Source organism: Triturus cristatus, chromosome 2_1, assembly GCF_964204655.1.
Source record: "Triturus cristatus chromosome 2_1, aTriCri1.1, whole genome shotgun sequence".
In the NCBI taxonomy this organism is placed as follows: Eukaryota; Metazoa; Chordata; class Amphibia; order Caudata; family Salamandridae; genus Triturus; species Triturus cristatus.
Window position 1 is genome coordinate 762,116,201 of NC_140581.1, and position 27,084 is coordinate 762,143,284.

General features: G+C 42.0%; 1 protein-coding gene across 2 annotated transcripts in view; it reads left to right on the top strand.

The window, feature by feature from the left end:
* Nucleotides 1–27,084, top strand: part of PRRC1 (proline rich coiled-coil 1) — a 191,292-nt gene that overhangs the window by 64,915 nt on the left and 99,293 nt on the right. For both annotated transcript variants that reach the window (XM_085632703.1, XM_085632704.1), the window contains exons 3-4: nt 354–836; nt 5,955–6,106. In XM_085632703.1, the coding sequence (XP_085488829.1) occupies nt 354–836; nt 5,955–6,106 (635 nt within the window). The remainder of the gene's footprint in view (nt 1–353; nt 837–5,954; nt 6,107–27,084) is intronic.

The following is a 27,084-nucleotide window of genomic DNA, read 5'->3' on the forward strand; positions in this document are numbered from 1 at the left end:
ATTTTCCAATATTGAATGGATTGTTTTAAATTCCACTCATCATATGCAATCAGGTTGCATTGAAAAGATTATGCTTAAAACGGCGCAATAGGTTTTCTGATACTCAGTTGTTTATGTAGTGTACACATCACTGTGTGATCTCTGCTGATGCTGCAAAGAGAAAATGAACGGAATAACAGTGAGATGTATTTGGTTTATGCATCAAGATAATAAAAAGTGGTCATGCATGGGTGTACTAGACAACCATGCTTAGTAAGCGATGCATTATTTGGGACTTGTGTTGATTTGATCGTTTGTTTATTCCAACATTTTGAGTGTAATTAATTAAAATAATTTTCTGTTTTTTCTTTTAGTTCTGTCCAGTCCCCTTTCTATTCCTGTTGCATCTGCTGTTCAGCCCTTGCCGCAACCTGTCTTCTCAACTCCTTCTACCCTTCCTCAAGTGAAAACCACTCCACTGCCATTTGTAGGTCCTCAAGTTATGACTAGCAGTCCGCCGCCGCCGCCTACTCCACATGTACCTTTTATGTCTCCTCAAAGCATGATGAGCAGCCCGCCACCTCCTGTCACCTCTCGGCAGTTTGGATCACCTCATGCCTTGGCGAGTGGCCAACCTCACCCTTCAGTGACTGCAGCTTTCAGCAGCCCAATGCCAGCATTCACACCTTCTGGGCCTCCTCTGAATACTACACCAGCTCCTATGCTTTCTGCACCTCCTACAGGGCCTCCCATTTCTGGGTTTTCAATGTCTTCAGCTTATGACATTACAAGAGGCCACGCTGGTCGAGCTCCACAAACCCCTCTGATGCCATCATTTTCTACATCACCAGTGACAGGTACTTTTCTCTCACTAGTCTTGATTGATAACATATTTTGTTATGCTATAAGAAAAGAGTTGTTGCTAGAAAGCAAAATTGATATATTTAGTATAATCAAGTGGGAACAAATATGCAGACATGTATGTGTAGTACCTGTCGATTTTTGTTTAACAAGTTAAGCGGAGTAAGCAAACCTATTTTAAGACCCAATGTAGAGAATAAAAAATGATACACACCTGTGAGTTTTTTAACTTGTTTTTATTGCCATTTCATATAGTGATACAGCATAAAAGCAAATCCCACAAAATAAAGAGCAGTTATACACACAATGAACACAAAAATACAGAAATCTAAATAAATTCAGGGTGGGTAGGGAGAAAGGAACAGGGGTGGGGGCGAGGGGTCAGCAATAAGGATCGTTATATGACAGCATGAAAGTGGTGCAATATATACAGCTATACTGTTCATTTGAGCAATTGAATTTGATTAACAATGCGCACTGACCACGGAACTGCGAGGCGGCCCATGGATTAATGATTACCTAGTGTAATAGGAAAACTCTAGAATACCGGAAGTCTTTATGTGGATTGGTGTACAGGCCCAACATGATCCTTAAATGGAAAGCTGTTAGCTATCAAGTGGATCTGGAAAACACAAGGGGTGTGACCGCGGTAGGCGATCGTGCTAACTTGTCGTTAGTGTGTAATATAGGCTAACAGAGTTTCCCAAATATCTTTGGGGCGGGACTGCGGTGGCATCAGTTCCCAGAAGTGGGATAGTTGCTCAGAACAGTATGTTACATCCTGCAGCCAGGCTTCAATTGTAGGGACAGGGCCACCCTACGTTTTGCAAGAAGAAGTAGCATAGCTGTGAGCCTATGGTCTGTGGCTGAAATATCCTTCACGTAACCCTGAAACCCGATCAGGGGAATACAAGGAGTGTGTTGGTCAGTTATTGCGTGTATAACTTAACACTTCTTCCCAAAATGTTGCAACACCAGGGCATATCATGCCAGATGAAGAAAGGACTCCTGGGGTGCAGTGCATCGGAGGCAGTGGAAGTTGGAGACTAGGCCCATCTTAAATAGCTGTAACTGGATGCAAAAATTCTAAATGTATCGAGCAGAATCTGTAGTTTGGTAAGAGTAATTCCAGCTGCCCACAGCAATTCAATCACCGAGAGTCTGTCATTGGAGAACCTAAGTTGGTCTCCCTGTCTGTGCGGGCTGTCTTTGAGGAGGATTGCATAGAGTTGTAGAGGCTGGTGATCAATATGCGAGAGGAGGGTGTGGTGAGCATGTGTTCTAGTGCCTGGAGTACTGGCGGTTGGGCCAGGAAAGTTTCATTAATAGTGCGGAAAGTGGCCCTGTCATGTAGTTCCCACTAATTCGTAGGACCTGCGTGTGTGTGGGACAATATAAACTTTGGGTGAGGTACCTAGCCCGATTCCGGGCACCCCCGCAGGATATGTTGGCCTAGAGACAAACTAGCTCACAGTGGCACCATGAGACCTCCTAAACTTACCAGGGAGGGAATAGTTTCTGGCAACCACTGAATGACAATCCTGACCCCTCCGGGATTGTGGAAACAGAGCAGAACCTTTCACTCAGTCACTCGTGCTTACTTGTGCACAGAGAAATATAGACTGTGGGACGTTTTTATTGAACCAAGGTTATTCTTGTTTCTCGTCCTTCTTGGCCGATCGGTGTATCCAGGTCTCTGCTCTCCCTTTTACCTCCAGTGGCCACCCTCCCTGCTGCGGTGTTCCACAGGAATCTGCCCTGAGCCCCACTCTATTTAATATTTACGTCCGCCCTCTGGCCCACCTGGCCAAAGCCCGGAACCTTGCCATGGTATCATACGCTGATGATACCCAATTGGTGTTCACCTTTTCCAGCAACTCTAAGCAGGATCGGGCAAAATTCCAAGACGATCTTACGGCCATCTCAGAATGGATGGCAGATAACTACTTACAACTGAATTCCTCCAAGTCAGAAGTGCTCCTGGTGGCCCGAGATACCCATCTATGGGGCAATCAATGGTGGCCCGTGGCCCTTTGAATCCCCCCACAACCGAAATCCGTGATCAAAGATCTGGGAGTATTGGTGGACGGCGCCCTCTCGTTTGAGGGGCACGCTAAGACTGTGGCGGGTACTTGCTTTGGTCTCTTATGCGGCCTGATACCCATTTTGGGACTTTTTGACGCACCCACATGACAGATGATTGTCCAATCCACTGTGCTGTCTTGGCTAGATTACTGTAACTGGTTACTACTTGGCGTTAATAAACTGTGACCAAAAGACTTCAACAGGCACAGAACATGGCTGCCTGCACGCTCTTTGCACTACCGAAGTATTGCCATGCCTCAGACCTTCTTCGCCAGCTCCAATGGCTGTCTATAGAGCAGAGATTCTACTTTAAGACTCTGTGTATGACACACAAGATCCTGTATAGCGTGGGTCCGCAAATTCTGAGCGAGCTGTGCTCGCTGTATGGCCCAAACCTTGCGTTCCGCGGACCTTGATTTGGCCTGTGTCCTGCGGGTGCGCAAGACAAGAGCAGGGGGGGCAGTCGTTGAGGGCACTGGCACCTGCTCTTTGGGATTCCATTCCTCTTGCTACCCGCAGCACACAAGACCATTGGGCTTTCAGGAAAATCATCAAGATGTGGCTTTTCTCCAACCTTTAGCTTCCTCACCTGTCTGCTTTCTGTTAGATTTAGCAGTTGGACGCCCTGTTGCTGGAGTAGCTATGCGCTCTACAAGTGCATATAACATAACAATACATGTGCTGGAATAATCTGTAGGCAGAAGCAGATGAAAGTGTTTACAAGCACCAAAAGAGTAAATTGTAGATACAGTTCTACAATGGTGCTGAAACAGTATATATATGCAGGCATATAAACAAGGCAGTGATTGGGCATACTCCTACTATGCAGACACTACTCTGAGTGTACCTAGAGTATGTGTAGTTGTGATGCCAAGAATCGCCCCAAGGGACGGTCCAACCCCATTACCTGGCAGGAGAGAATGTAGGACCCCATCTTGGTCACGAACTGGACACCCCTCATGAGATGTCAGACCGCAGCGTGGTGAAGTCTCAGGATGCAGGTGTCCGCTGAAGAGTTTCCTCCGCTAATCTTATGGGATGGTCTTTATTAATAATAGAAAGCAGCCTTGCAATGTGTGTATAGATTAGTGATGTTATGGAAATGTAGATAGCCCAGTCACCCCGCGGATAAAAATGGAAACGGCATGTTTACATACTGCGTTGAAGTACTTTGTACATGATATGAGGCATCATGATAATGTTGTGCAAAGCTAGATGTGTAAACAAAGTAGTTTCAGAGAAACTAATCCAACATTGTTGTGCACACAAATATGTGCAAACTGATTTTAGTTGACATACCAGGAGCTAGATGGAGGTAACTCTTAACCATGGCTCATCTTTTATGCACATTTGCCTACCTTTGTATGTAGGTGGAATGAATACTTGATATTCTAAACTGTTTTTTTTTTTTTACCACCTCTGTAAACCTCATCTCATTACTTCATTTCCACAGGAGGGTTTATAGTAGTTGTAAGGGATTAAACAGTTCTCTGTTAGAGGGCTTCCTTTCTGTTGGTTAAGAAATCTTTTCTGTTTGGAGGCACATTTAGTTGACACTTTCTTATGTGTCGTGGACCTTATCCTTTTCTGGAGCTGATGTTCGTTTCGAAAGGTTCTGCTTTTTAGTGGTCTTCATTCTGTATCTCATAATCTGTCCAAGCCAAACCAAATAAAAATACCTGGATTTATTACAATTGAGAACTATTTTTTGGTTGAGTTTTCTATTTCTGCGACCCTGTCAACATCCAGTACCCACTGCATCATGCAGCTGTGCGCTCTGTCTTAATCCACACTGGGTAGTACAGCTGTCGTAGCGGAAATAGGACACTCTTGATTAAGGTATTTGCCAATCCAACATAAAGAATAATAATTAGTTACTTATTGACTGCAAACAACCCAATTTTGTGCAGAGTAATACGCTGTGCTACATGATTCCCTAAATGTGCTTCAAAAAAGGATATAAAATGAAAGATCCCTATTTTTACCTGTTGATAGTCATAACATGTGGCTAAGTAACAATATTATTAAACATGAATAGGTATAAAACATTCTTTACAATATAATCCTGACAGTTAATATTGTCAACATAGGGAAGCAAAATCCCAAACATAAGTTTACTGTACTAGATAAATACTTCTCCATCGGATCTTGCTTTTAGGATCTTCTGAACTGTAACCCAGCTATCTTGATGGATGCCTCTCTTAATGGTGGTCAAGGGATAGGTAGTATGAGACCTTAACAAAAAAATTTGGGGGGAGAATGGACCATTTGTAACTACGTAACCAGGGTTCTTAATACTCAATGGCCTTCATAGAAACCCTCATACACGCACATGGATGGAGTAGCGGTATATCTTGTTTCTCCGCTAATACGTTGTGCTAGTGTATCATCATAGGGTTTTGTTTTCAGATATGCAAACCTCCACCCGGAGGTAGCCACTGGATTCGTAAAAGTGTCCAGAGAAAGTTAAGTGCTCAGAAAATAGTGAGTCATACCGCTACTCCAGCCACGTGCGTGTATGAGGGTTTTTATGAAGGCCATTGAGTATTAAGAACCCTGGCTACGTAGTTACAAGTGGTCCATTCTCCCTCCTCTCCCCCCTCCCCCCTAAAATGATTTTTTGATGAAAGCCTGGAAGCTGAATGGACTCCAATTTTTCTCCCTCCCCCATCTTGATTGAAACAAGTATGAGTCCTTAGCCTTGCCCCCATCCTCCATGATCTTCATTCTTCCACCTCAAGCTTCATGCAGCTCGCACAGCTCGGCAGAAGTAACAAAATGAGCAGCCAATATTTAGGAGATGATTTAAGGAAGCTAATATGAATATTTGTAAATAAAGTTACATATGTTGCGCTTTCTCTGTCTGGGTCTAGGGAGTACTTTTCTGTCCAGCAGTTCTTTAGCTTCCAAGTAGCATGGTATATTTCTTTGATGCTGAATACTAGATTCAAATAAAAATGAAGAGAAAGAACCTCAACCTTGCTGAGCGTCGTTCTGAACTGTATATTCTTTCCATTTATCCCAATTAGCCGTTATGTCGAATCCTGTTACACATCAGAGCTCTCTACAACACGGCACCGGAAGCGGTTCAACCATAACTTTCCCCGAAGAGCACGAAGACCCCAGGTTACGTGGAGTTCCCCAAGAAGGCCCAGCTAGTGGAATTTGGGGCTTTTTTAAGGTACATTTTGTGGGAGGGGATTAACCTCTGATTGTGTGTGATGTTGACAAATTGTTAATTAGCTGCTTTTGAATGCTTAGGATAATTTCTGAAAAATAGAGCAGAGTACTGTAGAAAAATAAAAAGCAAGTGACAAAAAAGGTGAATATAAGTAAATAAAATGAGGTCCATTACAATAGAAAAGTTGTACTTGGTTGATTTAACTTAGTGCTTTTAATGATTATTTTTTTACTTGCAAGGGCTCTGTAGAAGTGGTTTCTCTTTTTCGTAAAATGAGCCAACATTTTGCACTCGAAAGTGGGACAATGGCAGTTCCTTTGGTCAGGAAAGTTCAAATACTGCAGAATTGTTCTGTTTATAAACCGAAGACGATATTACAGTTAATGGATATTTTCTTTGTACTCATCCTAAGTTCTTATTTCCATATGTCATATATTTAAATTTTTCTAGATTGCTTTGAATAAGCCTGTAAAATCTCTTAGCAATCTGTAAGTGAAAAAAGCTTTGAAATCTGAATCGCCTCTTTAAACTCTGGACACGCCTCTGGCAACAAATATTGAGTCTTGATGTCCTAGAATATTTGAGTCACTTAGTGGGGGTGTTCCTTGACTCTGTTGTTAAGCGACCCTAAGGTCTGCCCTTGTAGAGGGTGCCCATGCTCAATACCACTGTCTAAAGACAAAAACTCCTATGACACAGGATCCCAAAAGCAATTTTGAGAGACTGCATTTTGATACACGACAGTCGGCTCCTGGAATTCCAGCAGCGATATTTTTCAGGTGGGTCATCTTTCTCTCTGCTTGGGGAAGAGGTTCACCTAGGTGAAAATGTGAAATTATAGTAATTCCTATGCTATTCGAAGCTAAGCACATAGATGAGAGATTACCTTTTGTGCTCCAATGTTGTCTACCTTCTAGATAGTTAGTAGACAGATGGTATTGCCAAAAGCCATGCTCTTTGTTGGGTACCAGCAGGGCAGTGCCACATATGAGGCCCTGCAGGTCCTGTTTATAAGGGCACTGGGCATACTCATACCCTCTGGTATAAGCACCTGACACTAGACAAGCAAAAACCTTCCATAGTAACCCCAGGGCATTGTCTCAATCAAAGCCATGCCCTTTTGTAATTACTTGCGTAGGTCCTTAGAACAAGGCATGACCACAAACCATTCCTGTGAACAATATTTGTACGCTGTGTTGTGTTTTCTGCAGATAGTCAATACAGTATACAACATTGTTATAAAACCTAAGAAGTTATCTGAAAAAGTATTGTCAAAGGGATGTATTTTATTCTCACACACTCCTTAGATCTTATTTTTGTCGGCTAAAAGTGGTTGCTCAACTCTATGGACCCTGATTTGGCCAAAGCAGTTCCTAGGGGTTACACTAGAGCTAGACTTGACTGCTCTAATATATTAAGGGACAGACTTGCAATGGTGTATCTGGACTCTCTTTGTTGCCCTATTGAGGCTCTCACCTCAGGGCACTGTGAGGCCCTTTCTTTTAGAATTGTTACCAGTGTAAATACTACTTGGTCAGGAATTCTGTTGTATCACCCCCCTGGGCCAAGTACAAAATTTGCACTGAATATAGGGCATCTTTTCGAATCTTTTTCAGATCAGGGGTGTGGAATTTAATAAAATGTCTACTTGTTATGGGGCAGGTTGCTTCATAAATCTACTTGTCCTTTTGGTGCCATGTAGTGCGGCAACAAATTATGACGGCAATCTCATTATATAAGAACTCTGATATAGCCTCTCTGATTATGCCTGGGCTCTTACCATAGTGGTGTTTGAATATTTGCAATACTCTTATGTTGCCATGTTTCCGCAGATCTACATACTGGGTCTGAAGGTAGTGGTAAGCAATAGTTCCATGGCTGGAATGCCCTTTTGAGTCTGTGCAAACCTACTAACTTGCCTGTTTTAAGGGTTTTCAACAACTCTTCTCTAATCTTTTCCCATACTGAGAAATGTTGAAAATGTACTCCTGACAATGGCAGACATGAACTTTCTTCCAGAGTTGGGGAAAAAAGTGGTTGGAGGGAAAGTGAACTTGCATACAGATTTTCGCACAAGCACATCTACACATGAGTATTTGCTCATGCTAAAATGCAGTTCACAAATATAATTTCTAGGAGTACTATTTCTTGTCCTACTTCTGTAAATTCTTGGGATTTCACGAGAGCCGTATTGCTGCACTTAATGCAAGGACAAATACTATGGGTACACTTTTGAGACTTTCTTTAATAATTGGGCTCCGAATTTGGTCTGCCGTTGACCTTTTGCGTTTATTAAAACTCTGTGTCTCTCTCTCTCTCTCTCCCGGCTTCACTATGAGTGACTGCATTCTGCTCTTTCACAAGGAGCATATCGGCACACGAAGTAGTTTTGTTCAGTGCCAGTAACTACTGTGTAAATGTCCAGTATTTGTAAAGGGCGAACAATTACCCGAGGGTGTTAAAGCGCTGGGGGGCTGTTGGGAAGATTAAGCAAGCTATTGCCCAGAATCACATGGTGCTGGGCTGATCTGCCACCGGCACCGGGGATCGAACCGTGAGCCCCCGGGTTTCGGAGTCAGCTGCCCTGGCCGCTGCGCCACTCCTATTCCCTACTACTGTGGGAGTGTGCGCTTTTTGAGACCAATAACAATTTTTGCTTTTGCCAATGTTTGTTATAAAGGTGAGGGCCCGTCAGCTTCCACACCAGGAAGATTTTACAAAAACCATGCCAAAACAAGTCACACATTGACAAAACTAAAAAGCTGACCACCAATTTCAGATCTACTTGCTTTGACAATGTTTGTTTATTTTTGTTTCCCATAATCTTATTGAAACTGGTTACACTGATTTTCCATTATGAATATTTTTGGGAAATACTAGCATGCATCAACACATGTTACTAAATGATGCTGCAAATAAATGGTACCTGAAATCTTACTGTAGTTTAGTGAAAATGAATTTTCCGGCTTTCATTTTTTTATGAACATTTTATTTAGAAAGCAAAGAATCCTCATTCTTGCTTTCAAGCTTCTGCAAATATTTCCATCCAATGATAGAGCATTCTGGGAGAATTATACAAAGCCTCATATCGGTAAACTTTGAAAACATGTGTACACATTTTTATACTGAAACCACTGTCAGTAGTGCAGTCAGAGCTTACAAAATATATACGTATAGCACTCACCCTAGTAATAATGGCTTTCAATTAATGAACCATAAATACAAGTTTGAAAAGCATTAACATATGGACAAAAATATTACCTTAACTGCAGACAGTGCCTTTTTCTGATCCATGATGTGGTACTGCAAACTGGCAGCCAAAGGGTTTGTGCTGTAGAGGGTTGGGCCTACTTGTCCCAAGGACAAAATACACATGAAAACTTGTTGCTCTTGACCCCAAACAATATGTCCTGGGCGTCGGGCTGTAGGAATTGCACATTCCTGCAGATCAATCTCATTTTACTGTTCTGGCCAATTTTAATGTTAATTTTGAATGTGCTGATGACAAAGATGCTATTACAGTTCTTGAGACCATGTTAGGGTTTGGCTTTACTAAATTAGTAAATGCCCCTACACACTGTGGGGATCATCAAATACCAATTATTCTCAGGTGTGTCTTAAAGAGATGTGCATTTGCAAAACATACCGCAAGGTCTCTAGGTACTGTACATTACCCACCCCTAAGGTCTGCAGAACATCAGACTAAAGAAACGCCCCCCCCACCCACCCCAAGCGCACACCACACATACTTTAGAAACATTATTCTTACATATCGTAGAGATTCCTGTCTACGTCTTTGTAGCACCAACACTTTAAACTGGTACATCGCTCACCACCAGCCATTCTATAGGGTCCCGGGTGGCTGGCTGCGCCATCAATGACATCAAATCAATACCCCTGTACTTGGCCCACCTAGCTCAGATCTTCCCATGCTTCTGCGTGCAACCCCTCACCTGGAACACAGCAACCTCTGCCGACATGCACCTATCCATGGCCGTTTTCCAGGTAGTTATACTGGGCGGGGACGTATCTTTCCAGTGTTGTGCTATGTCCCTCATAGCTAATGTGAGACCGAGAAACCGGAAGTGTCTTTTATACCTGTCCCACCCCCCCCCCCCCCACCCCCCCACCCCCCCCCCCCCCCACCCGGTGTCTTCCGTGCTGTGTAAAAGCATCAGTCTGGGGTCCGTCGGGATGTCCTATGCCAGAATGTGCCCCATGCAAGACAGCACGCCAGACCAGAAGAGCTGCAACGCCCCGCAACTCCACACAGAGTGAAGGAACGACCCCTCGTCCGTGACACAACGGAGACCGGTGGGGTACTGAATGGCCCCTATCTTCCAGAGGCAAAGACGCGTGTAATATATCCTATGGAGATATTTAAATTGGATTAATCTGTATCTGGTAGAGACTGCAGCGCCCCTGGGGCTAGCCAGAGCTTTGTCCCAGTCATCGTCTGTCAGGGCGGGCAGGTCCGCCTCCCACGCCGCCCGGGTGCGGTGAATAGTTGTCTTGGAGTGTATAGTGAGAGTTTGATAAATTTGCCGGATTTTGTGGGCCCCCAGATCCCCCATCAACAGACGACCTTCCAGCGCGTGGAAGTCTGGTAATGACTCAAGATGCCGTATCAGTGGGGCCAATGCGTGACGGAGCTGCAGATATCTATGAAACTGTGATTTGTGAAGGTCAAAGTCCGCCTGCAGCCTTTGAAACGATTTAAGAGTGGTCCCCTGCATTATGTCTCAGAGAGTGGAGATCCCGATATCTTCCCATCTGCGAAACCTCATCCATGCCACGACGGGCCAGAGGGGTGTTCCCTGCCAGAGAGGAGTGGCGCCAGTCAGCGTACCCCACCAACCCATTGACCGAACCACCTGCCTCCAGGTCTGAATAACTGTCCGGCATGCCGGGGGAAGCGCCTCAAGGGACAAGCAACTATATAGAAGATGAAGCAGTGGGGTACCCGCCATGGCGAGCCGCTCCACAGCGTACGCCGGGTCTGGCTGGGAACCACACCACCATTCGTTGATCACCAAAAGGTGCGAAGCCCAGTAGTACATGCGGACGTCTGCCACCGCAATACGTGGACTGAATGCATGTTGCGAGCACCACGCAGATCACATCCCCTTGCCGTAGGAACCTATTCAGTAGTGCACTTATTTGGAGAAACCATAAAGGGGGGGGGATAGGGTATGAATAGTTCTGGAGCCTGTAGAGCAGGCGCAGCAGAGACACCATTTTGAAAAATGCGGACCTGCCGTAGAGCGATAGCGGTAATTGGAACCAGATCGTCGTTTCATCCCGGACCACGGAGAGCAGCGGAGCTATATTGCCCGTCCATGCGGCGGTGGGACACCGCGTTATATACACCCCCAAATACTTAAGGCCTGTGTCTGCAATGATTAGTTGCGCGGCCCAAGCCTGACTTCTTTGCTCACTGTGGATGGGGAACAGGATAGATTTGGACGGGTTGGCGCATAGTCCAGATGTCTCCCCGAATATTCGAAGAATTTGGAGGACACGGGTCCCGGAGGCTCAGGGGTCGGACATAAAAAACAGCATAGTCTGCGTAGAGCGCGATCCTGTCAGTGCCCCGGCGACCAGTCCAGCCCCCGGAGAACTGGATCCTGGTGCTCCCACGCGGCCAAAGGCTCGATCGCATGGGCGAATAGAAGAGGGGATAGGGAGCACTCGTGCCTCTGCGGATCAGGAAGGGAGCAGAGCGGCAACCGGCTGCACGAACGAAGGCCATGAGATCCGTATATAAGAGTTTCACATTCGCCCGGAACCTCGATCCCAAGTTAAGAGTCTCAAGGAGTTTAAAAAGGTAGGTCCAGCTCAGCAAATCAAACGTCTTGTCAATGTACGCCAGCATGACCGCCGCAGGTAACCCTTAATTTTAAGTATGTGAAAGGATCCAAGGGCTCTGACAACATAAGCCGGTAAGCACTCGTTCCTGGAGTAAATACAATAATGTTGATTTTAGGGCAGCAGTAGAGAATGTGCCTGCGCCCTGTCCTATAGATTTAGAGGAAGCATCCACAGCTTGTGAGGGATGGCCCAATGAATTGTTGGACTCTGTCTCATTAATTAAAGAGATGAAAAATAGGCAAGCAGTTACATCTGCACCTTAGTTCTCTGACATACTTGGGGGCACTTGAAGCAGGATTGTTGGAGACAAGAAAGAAATTGGAGGTCAAGACTACAGTCTGATTTAAAAAGAGAAGTACGAAGGGTTTATTCGCGAATATAAATTCACTATATTGAAGGAAAAATGTATATTTTACGTTAAAAATAGATCATACAAAGAATCCCACCAAAGAACTCTCTTCGATCAAGATCTACAGACTCTAGTGCACCAACTCTCTTTCAGAAAGTGACTACAACTGAGGTTGTTTTAATCTATAGATTAATGTCAGCAATATGGGTTTTCAGCAGCTGTGGCAGCACCAAGACTCCTACGGTGAGTCGAGTGCTTTTATAAATGTTTCTTTCTTTCTTATTCTCTACTAAGAGCACATTCTAACCCAGCTTATTTATTATTGATATCTTTATTGCCCATGCATAGCCACATGAGCAATGGTGCGCTTTACAGTTAACAATAAGAGGAGTTAAGCTTACTGAAGCTTTATTTAAAAGGGTGTTCAAGGGACGTTTGGGTTAGAGATAAAAAAATAAAAAATCAGTGCAAATTATGATGGGTTAGGCGCACATGGCCACTTCCCAGATGGCTCAGTAAGCATTTCCTTCCAACAGCCACATTGATCTTACAGGTACTGGAGCGTGGGGTTTCACCATCACTCAGTTCTTACCAAGAACCCTCCTGCATAGTCTCAGGTCGATGGATATTTTTTGTCAGCTGAGCTAGCTATCAAATTAAATCTCAATATAAATCATTATCAATTATCATAACATTAGCTCAGTCAAAGAGAATTTATTTGAGTTAAAGGGTTTTAGTTTATCTCTTTTGAAAATCATTTGTTTAGTAAAATATTAATTTCCAGTAATCATCAGTCAGGTTAACAATCAATAAGTCGATAACTATTAAAAAGATGAATCGATTCAATAATGGGAAAAGATGTTAAAAAGATAAATACAACAGGCGCGTTTCATTAAGAAAGTTTCCTATTCTAGAGGTATCTAGAAAACTCAATATAGAGTCTCCTCTCAGAGAGCCAGGCAAAGGGAAATAAAATGAGTGAAACTTCAATCAGTCTGCTAAGCATCAAACAGTGAAAGAATCTGCCTCAAAGGAAAATCTACTCGCTTCTGTCTAACTAGTCTAGGAACACGCACTAATATAAAACAAGATTTCTAAGTTTGTAACATAAATGTTCTTTTCTTCTTCATGTCGACCAATAAGATTTCAGTTCAACAAATCCCCAGCACTCGTATTAATCAAAGTTTCAAAACAGTTATGACGTGTAAGTCAGAAACAACAATAGCAATAAAATTCTTGTGCGAGGTTTAGTTTTCCTTGTTCTTTATTTTCAAGGCGACATCCTAGTCACAGCCAACACGTGTTTCGTCGTGTAGGGACATTAACCCACGACTTCCTCAAGGCTATTTTCTATTCAAATGGTACCTTTAATATGTAGTGTCCGGCGAGCCGAGTACAGCTGTCCGTGGATCTTGAAATCAAGATCCACGGACAGCTGTACTCGGCTCGCCGGACACTTGTAGATGGGATTTGGAATAGACAACACAATACCGACTGAATAATTGGCTCAGCGCAATACTTACGCTTTACTGGCTAAGGAACGAAGGAAATTTGAATATTCAAGTCGTGGATTTGACCCCTATGTGGTCTGGAATTTTAACCACATATTAAAGGTACCATTTGAATAGAAAATAGCCTTGAGGAAGTCGTGGGTTAATGTCCCTACACGACGAAACACGTGTTGGCTGTGACTAGGATGTCGCCTTGAAAATAAAGAACAAGGAAAACTAAACCTCGCACAAGAATTTTATTGCTATTGTTGTTTCTGACTTACACGTCATAACTGTTTTGAAACTTTGATTAATACGAGTGCTGGGGATTTGTTGAACTGTTACGTAGAGCTTTTGCTCTTCTGTGTAGAGTTGGTGGTTTCTCTATACCTTACAGCACCGTCAGATTAAGTGTTTGATAATTGACAAATGTGAATTTCCCTTTGAGCGCCTAGGACACCTATGATCAATACCACTATTTCTAACTAATCGTCAATAAGATTTCAGCACGCTCTTGGGAACAGGTCTACTCCCCAAAGTACAATCATCTTTCAACCATGTGTCCTTAGATGTTGCGGGCACATCCTTTTCTGTTTTAATATTGTCTTCCTATTAATCATCCTTCGTGTTGTCTACATGTTTTGTGGTGTGAACCTCGCTATCAGTCGTCTAATACAACAAATGTCTATTCATTAACTAATAAACAGTAGCTTCTGAAAATGCAATGTCTGCAGCAAAGAGAAGAAAAATATCTTGCACTATTTTTGGTTAAAGCAAGCATTTCAGTATTAATGGCCCTTCACAGTAAAACATGGTGTGATTACATATGTCAACTAAATAGAAAATCAAGCTTTATTACTAGGTTACAGACCTACAGGTGCTAAGTATGGTTACATACTACACATTTTGCATTAAACATACTTCATTTGCAAACATACGTTATGCACATTGTAATTTTAATAAAGCATTTTGTAAATAAATTCACTCAAGCAGGCCCCCCTCCCTCTGTTGCTGGGAAACCCATCATGATTTCTTCTCAAATAAATCGTTCAAGTACACTGTCGCTTTCTGTTGAGCCTTCTTGGTTCACTTTTATGTTTTCCAAGTTCCTCAGTTTCTTGTATTCCCTGTTATTTTTCTCTTCCAATTCTAATTCTTACCTTAATTCTGTTTCTTTCTCTATTCTTTTTTCTATTTAGACAACCTTGAACTATTTGATAAAAAGCATATAAGGATAACAAGCAAGCACCTATATTGAGTACCGGTTCAATAATGACTTTAAAAACTTCTCCCGCTACTGTTGTAAACCAATTTCCAATAGCAGAAGCTTCTTTACCAATATGTTCTAATATATCAGCAGTTTCTAATCGTTCTAGTTCAGGTTTCAAATGAGAAATGTTCTTTGGAAATTCTTCTGTCTTCTTACTCTCATCAGGTATGTATGAGCAGCATTGCTGAAATTTCGGCGTCTTGCAAACTCTGCCTTTCTCTGCCAGTACAATCTCTAAGGCTAATCGATCTTGTAAAACCATTGATCTAATAGCCACTAATTATGTGTTAAAAGCAAGCAAAGCACCAGATATACTAGTTGCTAGTTTATCCATTACTGTTGGCACCTTTCTAATTTTTCTTTTTAATCATTTAAAACTTCTCCTACCGGAGGTATGATTACTCCAAAAATTCATCCTCCTAATTGTCTCCCATTATAAACACTGCGTTCGTGTCTAGGAGATTGTGTCGTGGTTAAAGCATCTATACCATGTACATGGTTTATTTTAGAAAAGCTAAATGACAAATGCCCTCCCAATCAGCTGGTAACTCGAAAGAAGCATCTTGTCCACAAAGTAAACCCCTGTAATAACTGCCCCTTCCCCTATAAGAATTTGGACAGGTCCTCCAAAAACGTCAAATGTGTGTTTACAACTACTAATCCCAATGTGTCTTTTTCTAAATAGATTCCTTCAATTTCACTTTTTGTCATCTGTCTAATTTCAATTTTAGATATGCCATTTTCTTTTTATATTCATCTTCCTTCTTCCAAACATTCTCATAAACATCCTTTTGTCTTGACTATGAAAGATATGAGATCTCCTTTCCTCTAATAACCTAATGTATGTCTTTTCTAATGGTTTCATCAAACAGGTCCAATTGTTTTTATATGCCTTAACAGTATTTATAACAGTAGATGGTCTAAAGAATATACCATGCAGTGTCTTGATCTTTTGCCTGTGGGTGTAAATTCATGCTTTTCTGAAGGGTCACTGTGAAAAAATCATGTCATAATTAGAAAAATAATACTCAGTGTTCCTGTCTATAAAATAAGCTAAGCAATATGTTGCATATGACAGCGGAAAGTGGTGATAAGTCACCTCTCCTGTGTCTGAAGAAGGTAAATGAGTGCAGGCATAACAATCTTTGGCATCTAAAGCTTGTGTATATTCTTGAACTATGCAAGAGTAAATGTTGGTTTAAAATTCATCTTTCAAATCTACAAATGAAGCCTTTTTTTTTTGTTTTCTCTATTGTGTGTGTAACTGTTGTAGTTTCAGGTATAGGTCTGGGCATCTCTATCTCTAATGCAAAATGCAATCGCACTAACAGTGATAGAATTACTATTAGTACAGCAATTAATGTGACGCCTAATATGATCCTACATCTAGCTTTGGTAAGGAAACACATGTTGGTCTACAGAATATAGCAGCAAGCAGATTTGATTCTCTACCTTAACTTCTAATTGTGCAAATAGCAAAACTTTTCTTTCTTTCGAAAGTTAACTTAGTTATTTCATTCAGCTAATATATAATAATCTTCATGAGTCATCCCTAACACTACTCTGTCTTCTTCTAAATATGTTATCCCTACTCTTCTACTGCAACCTTGGAACTAGGTAATTCTTCTTAATTATTTTTATTTAATTTTATCAGTTCTTTTTATTGTTAATCATTTTTTTTATTTCTTGACTTTAGCACAGTTAATCACTTATTGTCTTGTTTTTATTCTTGAGTTTAAATAATGTTATTTAAGTTATTTAATTTCTCAATTGCAACATGTTTCAATTATTTTAGTTTCAATCAATGCTGTTTCTAAGTGTGGCATATCACGGAATCTTACGCAACTCCATGCATAGTTCATCTGAACATTATTCTGACCCATTTGGCACATTTATCGAAAAGTCCACTCAGATGCTGAATACCTTCAACAAGGTACTCTTGATCTTTTTGAATCCTCTCAGTGTCTGTGTCACTGACATGTCTAGATTCTATTTCTTCGATGATTGTAGGCGGTATCCGTTTGATTGACACACTTGATCTCAATTGTCTTTTAGCGTTTGTCCATTCGCTCTTCTTGTCTCACACTCATTCCTTCATTTGGGTCATTTAACCCTCTTTGTGGAACTCCAACTGTTTCTTCAGAGTGTACTACTACACCACTTTGTGATATTTAAGGAACTTGCACTGTTATGAGATCTTACTGTTCTTCACCCCTTTCTTTCTCTTGTAAATGTGCTGTAGTCAGTGCCCTCTGACCAGGTTCAAGGAACACTACTTCTTCATGTAGATACCTTATTCTTTGAGTGTGCGAGACATTCACCCAGTTAGGTATCCCAGCACATTTGACAGCAGTGATTGTGATCAGAATAATCTGGTAGGGGCCTTTCCACCTTGGCTCCAAACAGGACGTCCGCACTTGCTTTTTTTTCCAACACCCAGTCGCTGGGACTAAAGTCATAGCACTGCTCCTGATGCGCATTGGCAGTGGCAGCTCCAACCTGGTGAGAAACTGAACACACCACGTCAGCAAGTCCTTTGCAGTAATCGAGTATCATGTCATCTGTGATGATCTCAAGTGGATTTCATGAGGCGATAATCCAGTTCTCCTGTCAGGGGACTCATCAGAACTAGTGGTAATGCATCTGGCGATTTCAAAGAAGTGGAAGCTCAGCCTTTAGCCAATCGTGACTTCTACGAACCGCTTTTCCTGAAGCTTCAGGACAATAGCTACAGTGTAATGTCTGTTCCACTTGAGCCATGCACAGCATCCTAAGGACCTCATTATTAAAATGAGTCCCTCTGTCTGATTGTAGAGAAACCGGAAATCCGTTATAACAACTCAAGGTGGCTGGCAATACGGTGCACACACACTTGGTAGACAATAGAAGGAAAACCTTCCTGTGTAAACAGTTAGGCACAATCAGTCCTGGGCGCTCAGAGAAGCAGAAAAGCCACCAGACCTTCTCCGGTTGGAACAAGTCCAAGATCTGAACAAAAATCCCAAGCACACCCAAATAATCAGTGCAAATGTTCCTTTGTGTGAAATCCTCCAATATTCTTTATTCATGTATAGCGTTCTGGAAGCTTGATGTATTCTAGCTAACAAATGTTTTGTATTTATGCTGTCAGTCCTTTGGCAAGATTGTCAGGGCTACAATAACAAATATACTGACTTCAGTAATATAAGTTTGATAAATCTTGAGCCGTCACAAAGGTCACATTGACCACATCACCCAGAGTGTCTGAAAATCAAAACACAGATTCCCACAGGTCCATACCTCATGTAATCATAGTAGTAAGGATTCAAAGCCATTTAAAACCTACATCTGTGAATTAGATGGCGATTGACAACCATCAATAAGATCTCCAAAGTAAGTGAATAGTAAAAGGAATCAGAAAACAAAAGAAAGTTGTCAGCTGCCATCGCAACAAGTAAACTCTTAATATATAGGCTCACCTAGTCTCGTCTCTGTAGTAAATAAGTAGGGTTCTAAAGTTCACAATGGGACAATTGCCAATTTCTGCAAAATTATAGCCCAGTCAATCAACACAAGCTCACTAGTCACCTATCCGTACGTCTATTATTTACCAAATATCAAATTGTTAAACACAAGAAATGCTCAGCCCTCTTGTACATTTATTGTTGAAATCCCTAACTATAAATTGTGTGTTACGCTATCGTCTAACCCATGTCAGGCTTTAAAACATATTACTTCTATCAAGCGTAAATTAATTGTGTGCGTCTCCCACACTAGCCGTGTCGGAGTACACAAATACATAAACTGGTATTCTGTCATAAACTTGCATATTTAGATTAGTTGTTCTGCTTCTGAAACCTCTTCTTGCGACTTCTTTATCCCTTCCCAAGTGTCAGCTACTGACAACAACATAGAGAAAGCAGTGTCACCACTTTTGGAACACACACTAATCAAGTGCGTAACCTCATTGTGAGCAATTGGAATATCATCAAAAGTATAGATCCGGCTCTTGACACCCCTCCCTTTGCTTATAAAAGAGGCAAAAATTTAAAGGACCACCTTATCAGATCTGCCACTGATAAAAAAGCGTGTTCTCCTAACACATTGACTGCTGCATGGGGTTTACCCAAAATTATAGGACACTACAAATGTGGCAGTTGTGTGTCCTGTGAATTCACACTCAACACTTCCATCTTTGAACATGGCAATTTCAAGTACACGCTAAAAGACTTTTCAAATTGCAATACAAAAAATGTGGTATACTGTATTTGGTGTCCCTGTAACCTTCCATATATAGGCCAGACTGAACAGCCTATCAAAGCGAGGATCAGCCAACATCGAAGTCTCATTCGAAGATCTGTTCCTAATGCGCCTTTAGTCTGCCATTATATGGAGAAAAATCATACTGCCAATGAGTTTAGATGGCAGGTTATTGAAGTTGCCAGTCTACCAGTGAGAGGAGGAGATATTGTAAACGTACTGCAGGGCATTGAATGCAGATGGATAGAGAGGATTAACTCAATTGAGTTCGGCCTCAATTCCGCAGAGGAATGGAGAGGCTATGTGACCACCCTAAACTGAGAATATGAAGGGGATGAAAGGAACATCATTGGTCCCTCCATTTATAATGATTGTCATCAGTCATGTGTCACCGTCTTGTGTAAAGTTTAAACATAAGAGTTTAGACGTCAGCTTTGACTATTGTGTTAAATAACTATTTTGCGCACTGTAGTAAAAATGTCCTTCTTACTGTATGTATATTTGAGTTGTAATGGCCAAGGAGTATGGTTACATCTGTGCGGTTTACGATATTATGTAGCAAACGCAAATGCACTGCATTAATGAAGGAGCACACTGCGAAGTTTCAGAATATACAGGGCCACTCCATGCTCTACATTGTTCTTTGTCTCCCCTAATATGTGTGCCAAGAGCCATACAAGTACTGTACATTATTCTAGTAATTGCAGGTACAACATTAGAAACACCGACATCGATGCACTAGTCCTTTCTTTATTTTCATTCCCACGTCACTCGGAGCAACAGAGGGCATACAACTTCGGCGTTCCATTAATTATCCTGCAGAGCGTGAGGGGTTACGGTGTATGCATTATTCCTTACCTCCCCTAATATGTGTGCTAAGAGCTATACACACACCATTCACATCCATGCACCAGTCCTTTCTTTACCTTCATTCCCACGTCACTCAGAGCAACAGAGTGCTCACAGCTTCGGGGCTCTATTACTTATCCTGCAGCACGTGAGGGGTTACGGTCTGCGTATTTACACAACAGCGCAGCCGCTCTGTGTAACTGCATCAGTAAAAAACCCAGATCCAGGGAGTTAGCAGCGTTATCCGCGGAGATTCGTCCGCCCGCATTATATATTGAAGTAAGTGGTAATGCGATCCAGTCAGTAGACTTAATTTTTCCCGCCCTTTCAGCTCCGACTGTGTGCTTGAGACAAGCAGTCTCTCACGCCTTATTATTCCTCCATTCTATAGCTATTCCACCATGATTTCACATATTGTGTACATGAGGCAACACTGAAGGAAGTTTTTATGGAAAGTCTGCACATCGCAGCGCTAGCAAGACCCTAGACATCAAAGGAAAACCACGTTTCATCTCGTGAGGTATGCTTATTATTCATAGGGAGCACTATGCCCTCTGTGCTCTACATTGTAATCAGTGGCATTGTGTATTCATGCAGTATTATCTTTTTCTTTCCTTTAATATATGAACCAAGAACCCGGCTGGGTACTCGCGTGAGTTCATTTCCTCTCCTTTTTCACAAGGCACCACAACGTCACTAAGATTAATTTCATAACTCAGGTAATGAGTGCACATCCAAGTCCTTCTTTATAGTTTCTCGCATCAGTGCCGGTATATGGGCCTTTTGCTAATTTCTATTTAATTCATTTTAGATGTCCCTGTATTGACAGTCCTGAAGAGACCCTACATTTGCAGAAGGGTCGAAACGCCGTTGACCAGTGTGTAGGACGGACCATTACCCAGTCTGCATCATTGTATATGTGGACTGTCGTTAAATTGTACCCAATTGGCCGTTCTACATAATTTTATGGAAACCTTGTATCAAGAAATTTGTTTCACAATGTACAGTCACTTTTTGGTTCCATGTTTCACTTGGGGACACTACGCACAAGTTTTGCGTTTTTTGATTTAATGAAGTGTATATACTGATTGCTGTCTTTCATAAATAATTATTTGAATGTACTGTGTAGAGAATTTATTTTGCCCCCTGACACTATAGTCCTTACGGTGTGATTGCGATTGTGCAGTATTATCATTTATACTAATTCCTTATTATCCACTGGAACCTTTGTCTTTTTACATTACGTAATACCCTGATTCCTTGTGAGTAGGGTTCCCCTGTTGTTAGTAGTGGAGTTTCCAATACGGCTCTCGCTCTGAGGCGGTTTTTGTCTTGAGGGCAGCTCGGGCCTTCTGTACGCCTTTCCACCCTTACCACTCCTGCCCAGAGTTCTCAAGAAGATCAGGAACAGGCCAAAGTCATTCTTGTGGCTCTGGACTGGGCAAGTAGAGTCTGGTATCCCGGTCTTTTGTCGCAGCAGGGGAGGGTTCTCCACCCAAACCTATCAACTTTATGCCTTCTTGCATGGAGATTGAGCAGCAGCAGTTGATATCATTCGACCTTCCTCCTAAAGTCTGAAATGTTATTTTGACAGCCAGTCGTCCCTCCACCAAGACAATCTCCGCCTGCTGATGGAGCAAATTTGTATTATATTGTGCAGAAAAGTCTATCAACCCTCTTTCTGCTTCCTGCGTGTCTGCCTTTCTCCGACTGCCAGACCAGCCCTCATTATTTAAATCTCCCGTGGTAAATAGGGGGACTTGTACATATGTTCCCACCTTCCACTTTTATTATGCGTTAGTGGGACCTTAATATGGTTCTCACCTTCCAAATGTGCACTCCATTTGAATCTCTGCGCAAGTGCCCTCTCTGGCTGCTTACCGTCAAAACTGCTTTTTTAGTGGCAATCAGCCAGGAGGATGAGGAATTGCAGGCTCTGTCTTACCTGACAATATTCCCTGACAAGTTGGTGCTTCGCACTAGGGCCTCTTTCCTTCCTGAAAGTGTGGACACCATTCCATGTGGGGCAATCTGTCATCTTGCCCACTTGATGCTTAACACATTCGTCTAAGGAGGAGGAGCGACTCCACCAGCTGGACCCAAAAAGAGTGTTGTCGTTCTGCCTTACCTGCAGTAAAGAATTCTGAGTGGACGACCAACTCATCGTGGGTTATGCTGGAGCAAAGACAGGTTGTGCAGTTCCAAAGAGGACTATCTCACGATGAGTTGTCCTCTGCATGAAGATTTGCTACGCTCTGGCAAAGGAACAGCCTCCTGAATGCTTTAGATCTAATTCCACCAGAGCGAAGGCTGCTACCACAGCATTGCTGAGTTCCTGTCCTCGACATTAGTCAGGCAGCAACGTGGGCATCCCTGCACAAGTTTGACTGCCTCGATGGTCTAGTCCGCAGGGAAGGCCTCTTTGGCCATTCTGTCTTGCAGGACTTTGTGGTCAAACCTTGTCCTCAGTCCCTCCTCTGCGGATGGTATTGCTTGGGTATCTATTCAAAGGTAAGGGATCTGCGGCTAGATGTCTCTTTCAAATGGACAAGTTACTTACCTTCAGGAACGCCTTATCTGGTAGAGACATGATCTAGCTGCAGATTCCTTACTGACTCACCCATCCTCCCCGCACTGCAGACAGGTTTCTAAGGTCAGGGCTGATCTTTCAGGGCCCTGGTTGTTAAAACACACCAATGTCAGTGCACTTCCTGGCTCTGCGCTTCTGGCATGGAAAGTCGTGAAAAGTAACTGACGTCAGCACACTGAGGTGGTGCCTAAATAGGTGATGTGGACGTCACTATGGCACAGACGACGCAGACGATGTCACGTGGAGTCTACCGATGCCACATACCGGTGCGCAGGTGTATTGCTCAAAGAAAAATCTTCTGGTTCCAGTCTGACTCCTGGGAAATTAAAAGGTAAGGAATTTGCGGCTAAATCCGGTCTCTACCAGATAAGGCGTTACTAAAGGTAAGTAACTTGTCCTACAGTTCGTTTACAAGGTATTTTTTAATTTTATTTTTTAAACCAAACTGACATTGTATAGCCTTTCATTGCACACAGCATGATTGTCAGACTGTTCACTTAAACTTTGCAGTCAGAGGAAAAAAAAGTAAAGGAATTTGTAAGCACTATTCAGGATAAAATTAGGAACAATCTGTAAGAAGACCTAAGTTGGCATCTGACCTCTGTCTTTGAGCGCACAGCAGTGTAACAATATGTAAAGGCATCTTCATTGTTATTTCACTTTCTTAATTATAAGAATACCTGTTCTTTGTCAGCTGGAGTCTCTTGCTAGACTGGGCCAGCAGTCCCAAAAAGTAACAATCTCAAAGAAATGGCAGTGGTAGAAAGAAGCAAAGGTCAGCACCTCCGCATTGTCTTCCACAAGTATATTGTAGGTATCTGTATATAGGTGTGTTCAATGTACAACACTGCCACTTGCCCAGTGTTATCTTGTATGGAAAAACGTCCCCCATACACTTAACAACAAATTGATTACAGAGCACAAACACTAATTCGTTTCTCAACGACCTTGTTGTCCGCTATTTTTAATAAACATAACACCATTCAGTATAAGCAATCGAGAAAGTAATCATCCAAATACAGAAAGCAAAAAAGCATGTATTGTCTTCATTATGTTGACGCAAAGTAAGTATCGTAGATGCAGACAGCCGACACGCGTTTCGTCTTGTAGATAACTTTTTCAAGGCTTGATAAAAGATCGAAAAAGTTGAAGCGTTAGTTCTTTAGATCCCTCAGTTGTTCGGGATACACCACAGCAATGGCGTTAACCTGGTTTTTAGTTTTTCGTCGCAAGTGAGGCTTCAGAACACTTTCTAATGTTGAAAGTTTAAAATGTGGACGGTGCGTTATATAAAAGGAGCTAGAATTCAGTATGTTCAATTTTTGAAAGAAACAAGTGAAAACTCTTGTAATTCGTAGTTAGTCAAAAGACGAAAGTCAAAAACGCTCGCGTTAAATTGGATCGAGCCCCAAATTCCATTAATTAAACAGATAGTACAGCATCTGGGTTACCGCTGTACAAAACGGGGCATGTAGAAACTTGTCCCGCTACATTTGGAGAGGTCCTGATAACAACTGACTCACCATAGCGAGTGGGCGAGTAGATTTCTCGAGGCCAGAGGAGGGAAGAGACCAAGGATGCAACGGGTAACCATCTATTCTCGGATTTGAGATGATGACCTTGGTTTCCTGCACATTGAGCATGATATTCAGTATGGCTCTCCCATAGGCACAAGAGGGTAATGGGTAACCCTTAGCATACGACATTGATTAGTTTAGACCATTGCTCTTCACTATCCTGAAGGAGGAGGAGTGCCAACCTTCTCACCCCTCCTCCCTCAGTTCAATATTCCTTAATCCTTATTTTCCGCTTAGTTTTATGGATGCTAGCATTGCAGGTGAGTTCCTTGAGGTATAAAGGGGTAAATGTAAGATTTTGGAAATCTGAAGTACCGAGTCCTGCATGGAATTGTTTCACCTCACTCCTAAAGACAGGTTCTGATGAGTATAGCTTAGACAGCGGGCCACACTCCTTCACGTAAAAGGAAGAGGACCCAGAGATTTGCCTTCTTTAGAAGAATTGTTTAGAACATTTTTTAAAAAATGGGGTACTTCTATGTTTTACAAATGTCTGTGCTGTGAGCTTCTCGCACTCATGCATATAGAAGTAAGTGGGGAGAATGTTTAGAAATAATGATCTAAGAAGATGCATGGCCCCGTAATGAGTGAGGGCTGCCAAAACATCAGTTTATGTGAAATACAAAGAGAATGCTCGTAAGTCTATCATGCATTTGGTCATAATCCACATTAAAAACTGTCTTCAGGGGCACTGATAACTGCTGAAAAGACTGTGGGCAGAAAGGCACACTATCATTCGTTTTATGGCTCTATCCCAATGCTCAGGTCTTTAGAAGAAAATAGTAAACCTGACCTGTAAAATGACAGGATTGGCAATACTGCTCGACCTCTTAACATTATTTTTTATGAACTTGGTGATACAGGTGAACATCCCCTCCTGTCTCTCACAAGTCATCTGGCAGCTTGCATGTTTTTAGCGGCTAGCTTGACCATATCAAAACTGTAGAAATACCGCCCCCCTGTCCAATGCCTTTTTTGCCTCTGTGGTGGAATAAGATATGGCAGATCAACTCATTGGAGAAATTGTCAGTTTTAGACCACAATAAAGATTCTAAATACTATGAGATGTGGATCCTGTTTACGACTTGCGTTCAGAGAGACAGCACACATCAATGGTCTCTCCAGTTTCAACCAACCTTATTAGAATAGGTAAGAATGAAAATCCGTAGGCTCTGGGTATAACCCATGCTGATAAGCTGTTGAGGTAGCCTAAACAGTGGAGCTCTGAGAGTCAGCCTGAAGGACAGAATGATGGGCTCAGCATTCACCCCTCACAACACCACAAAAATATTGAACTACACCTGCTTGAAAGTGCCATGGGAATTACTGTGTTGAAAGATCTATAAAGAACTGTCAGAAGTCTATTGTTATTGAAGTAAAAGATTAAATATTGATATCCTGTCGTTCTCTTACCCTCCCCCCTTTCATTCTATCTTCTTTACATTCCACCTTTATATATACACCTCCCCATTTTTGTGAGTCTACAATTCACTTGCGATGCACTCTGCAAATACATAAAGCTATACAAGCTCCCCATGATTGCTATGAGAGTGCAGAATTAACTTCAGCATGGTGCACATTATTCAGTTGGCATACTTGATAGAGATTCACTCTACCTCTAAAAAAAATGGCATTTCTATAAGTGGCAGCTACAGTTGTCAGATTAATAAATTCGCAAAATGAGGGGAAAAAAAAACACTAAATTGAAGCCAAGTGGGTCAAGGGCGTAAGCTCTGGAATGCTCTCAGCCGAACACTGAAAGCAAAACACGGCTGTCTCCAGTTCTGGAAATGGCTGGAAACATAATTATTTTGAGATTTCTTTGACTAAAAGGAGTGAAAATGTTATGCCAAGCAGTAACTGAAGGACCAATATACACAAATATGGGAGAACCACTCCGTAAACTGTTTAGCCAAGAAGATAATGGGTATTTCATATATATTTCAAAACAACTGTACAGTCAATCGAATACGAGAATACTTGTTTGTAGTCATAGTGTACTCTATAACTCTCCTGTAATGTTAATAAACTCAGCCAGTACATTTTGTCTTGAAGACAATGTGACTTCTTCAGGGCTATTTCCTATTATCCAAAAAGCTATTTTGGTGTTAAATTTGATAAATTTTTCAGCAGTCCCCTAAATCAGAGGTCAGTTTCCAGATCCTCTTTTAGGTTTGTGTAAAGGGTCACCACTTTTCCTCCTATTCCTTCATTTCATACATTAGTTCTTTGTGTTTTCTTTCAACCTCAAGCCGTCTATCATTCAGGCCTGGAATTTTTCATTGTGGAGTGTGCTAATTTCTGCACAGCTTTCTAAATTGTCTGCCAGATCTGGAATTTCGTTCCGAAGGTAGTCACCTCTTGAAGAACAGGTGAAAACTTCACTGTCTGCTTACACCATCTTCGTGCTTGCCAAGTTGAGGACCGTGAACTGAATAGATGGTTAATTTATCAAAGCTAGACTGCAGTGGGATATCGCTTATTGTGATAAAGTTCACTATTTCGCGGTGCTCAAATCTGACAAAATAGTAGTTTTGCAAGCAATTAAACCATTTTGCTTGTAAAATTTCCGAAGCGGTCAATACTTCTTGGGCACACTTTGTCAGTCAAGTATTTGACTCTCCCCACCCCCCTAAACAGCATTTAAAATTCTTCTTAAGCTTTTTGCAACAGACTCAAATTTTTCTGTCAAAAGATAGATACAGTTGGGAATCTCATTATTGATCAAATATCTGTCCAGTCC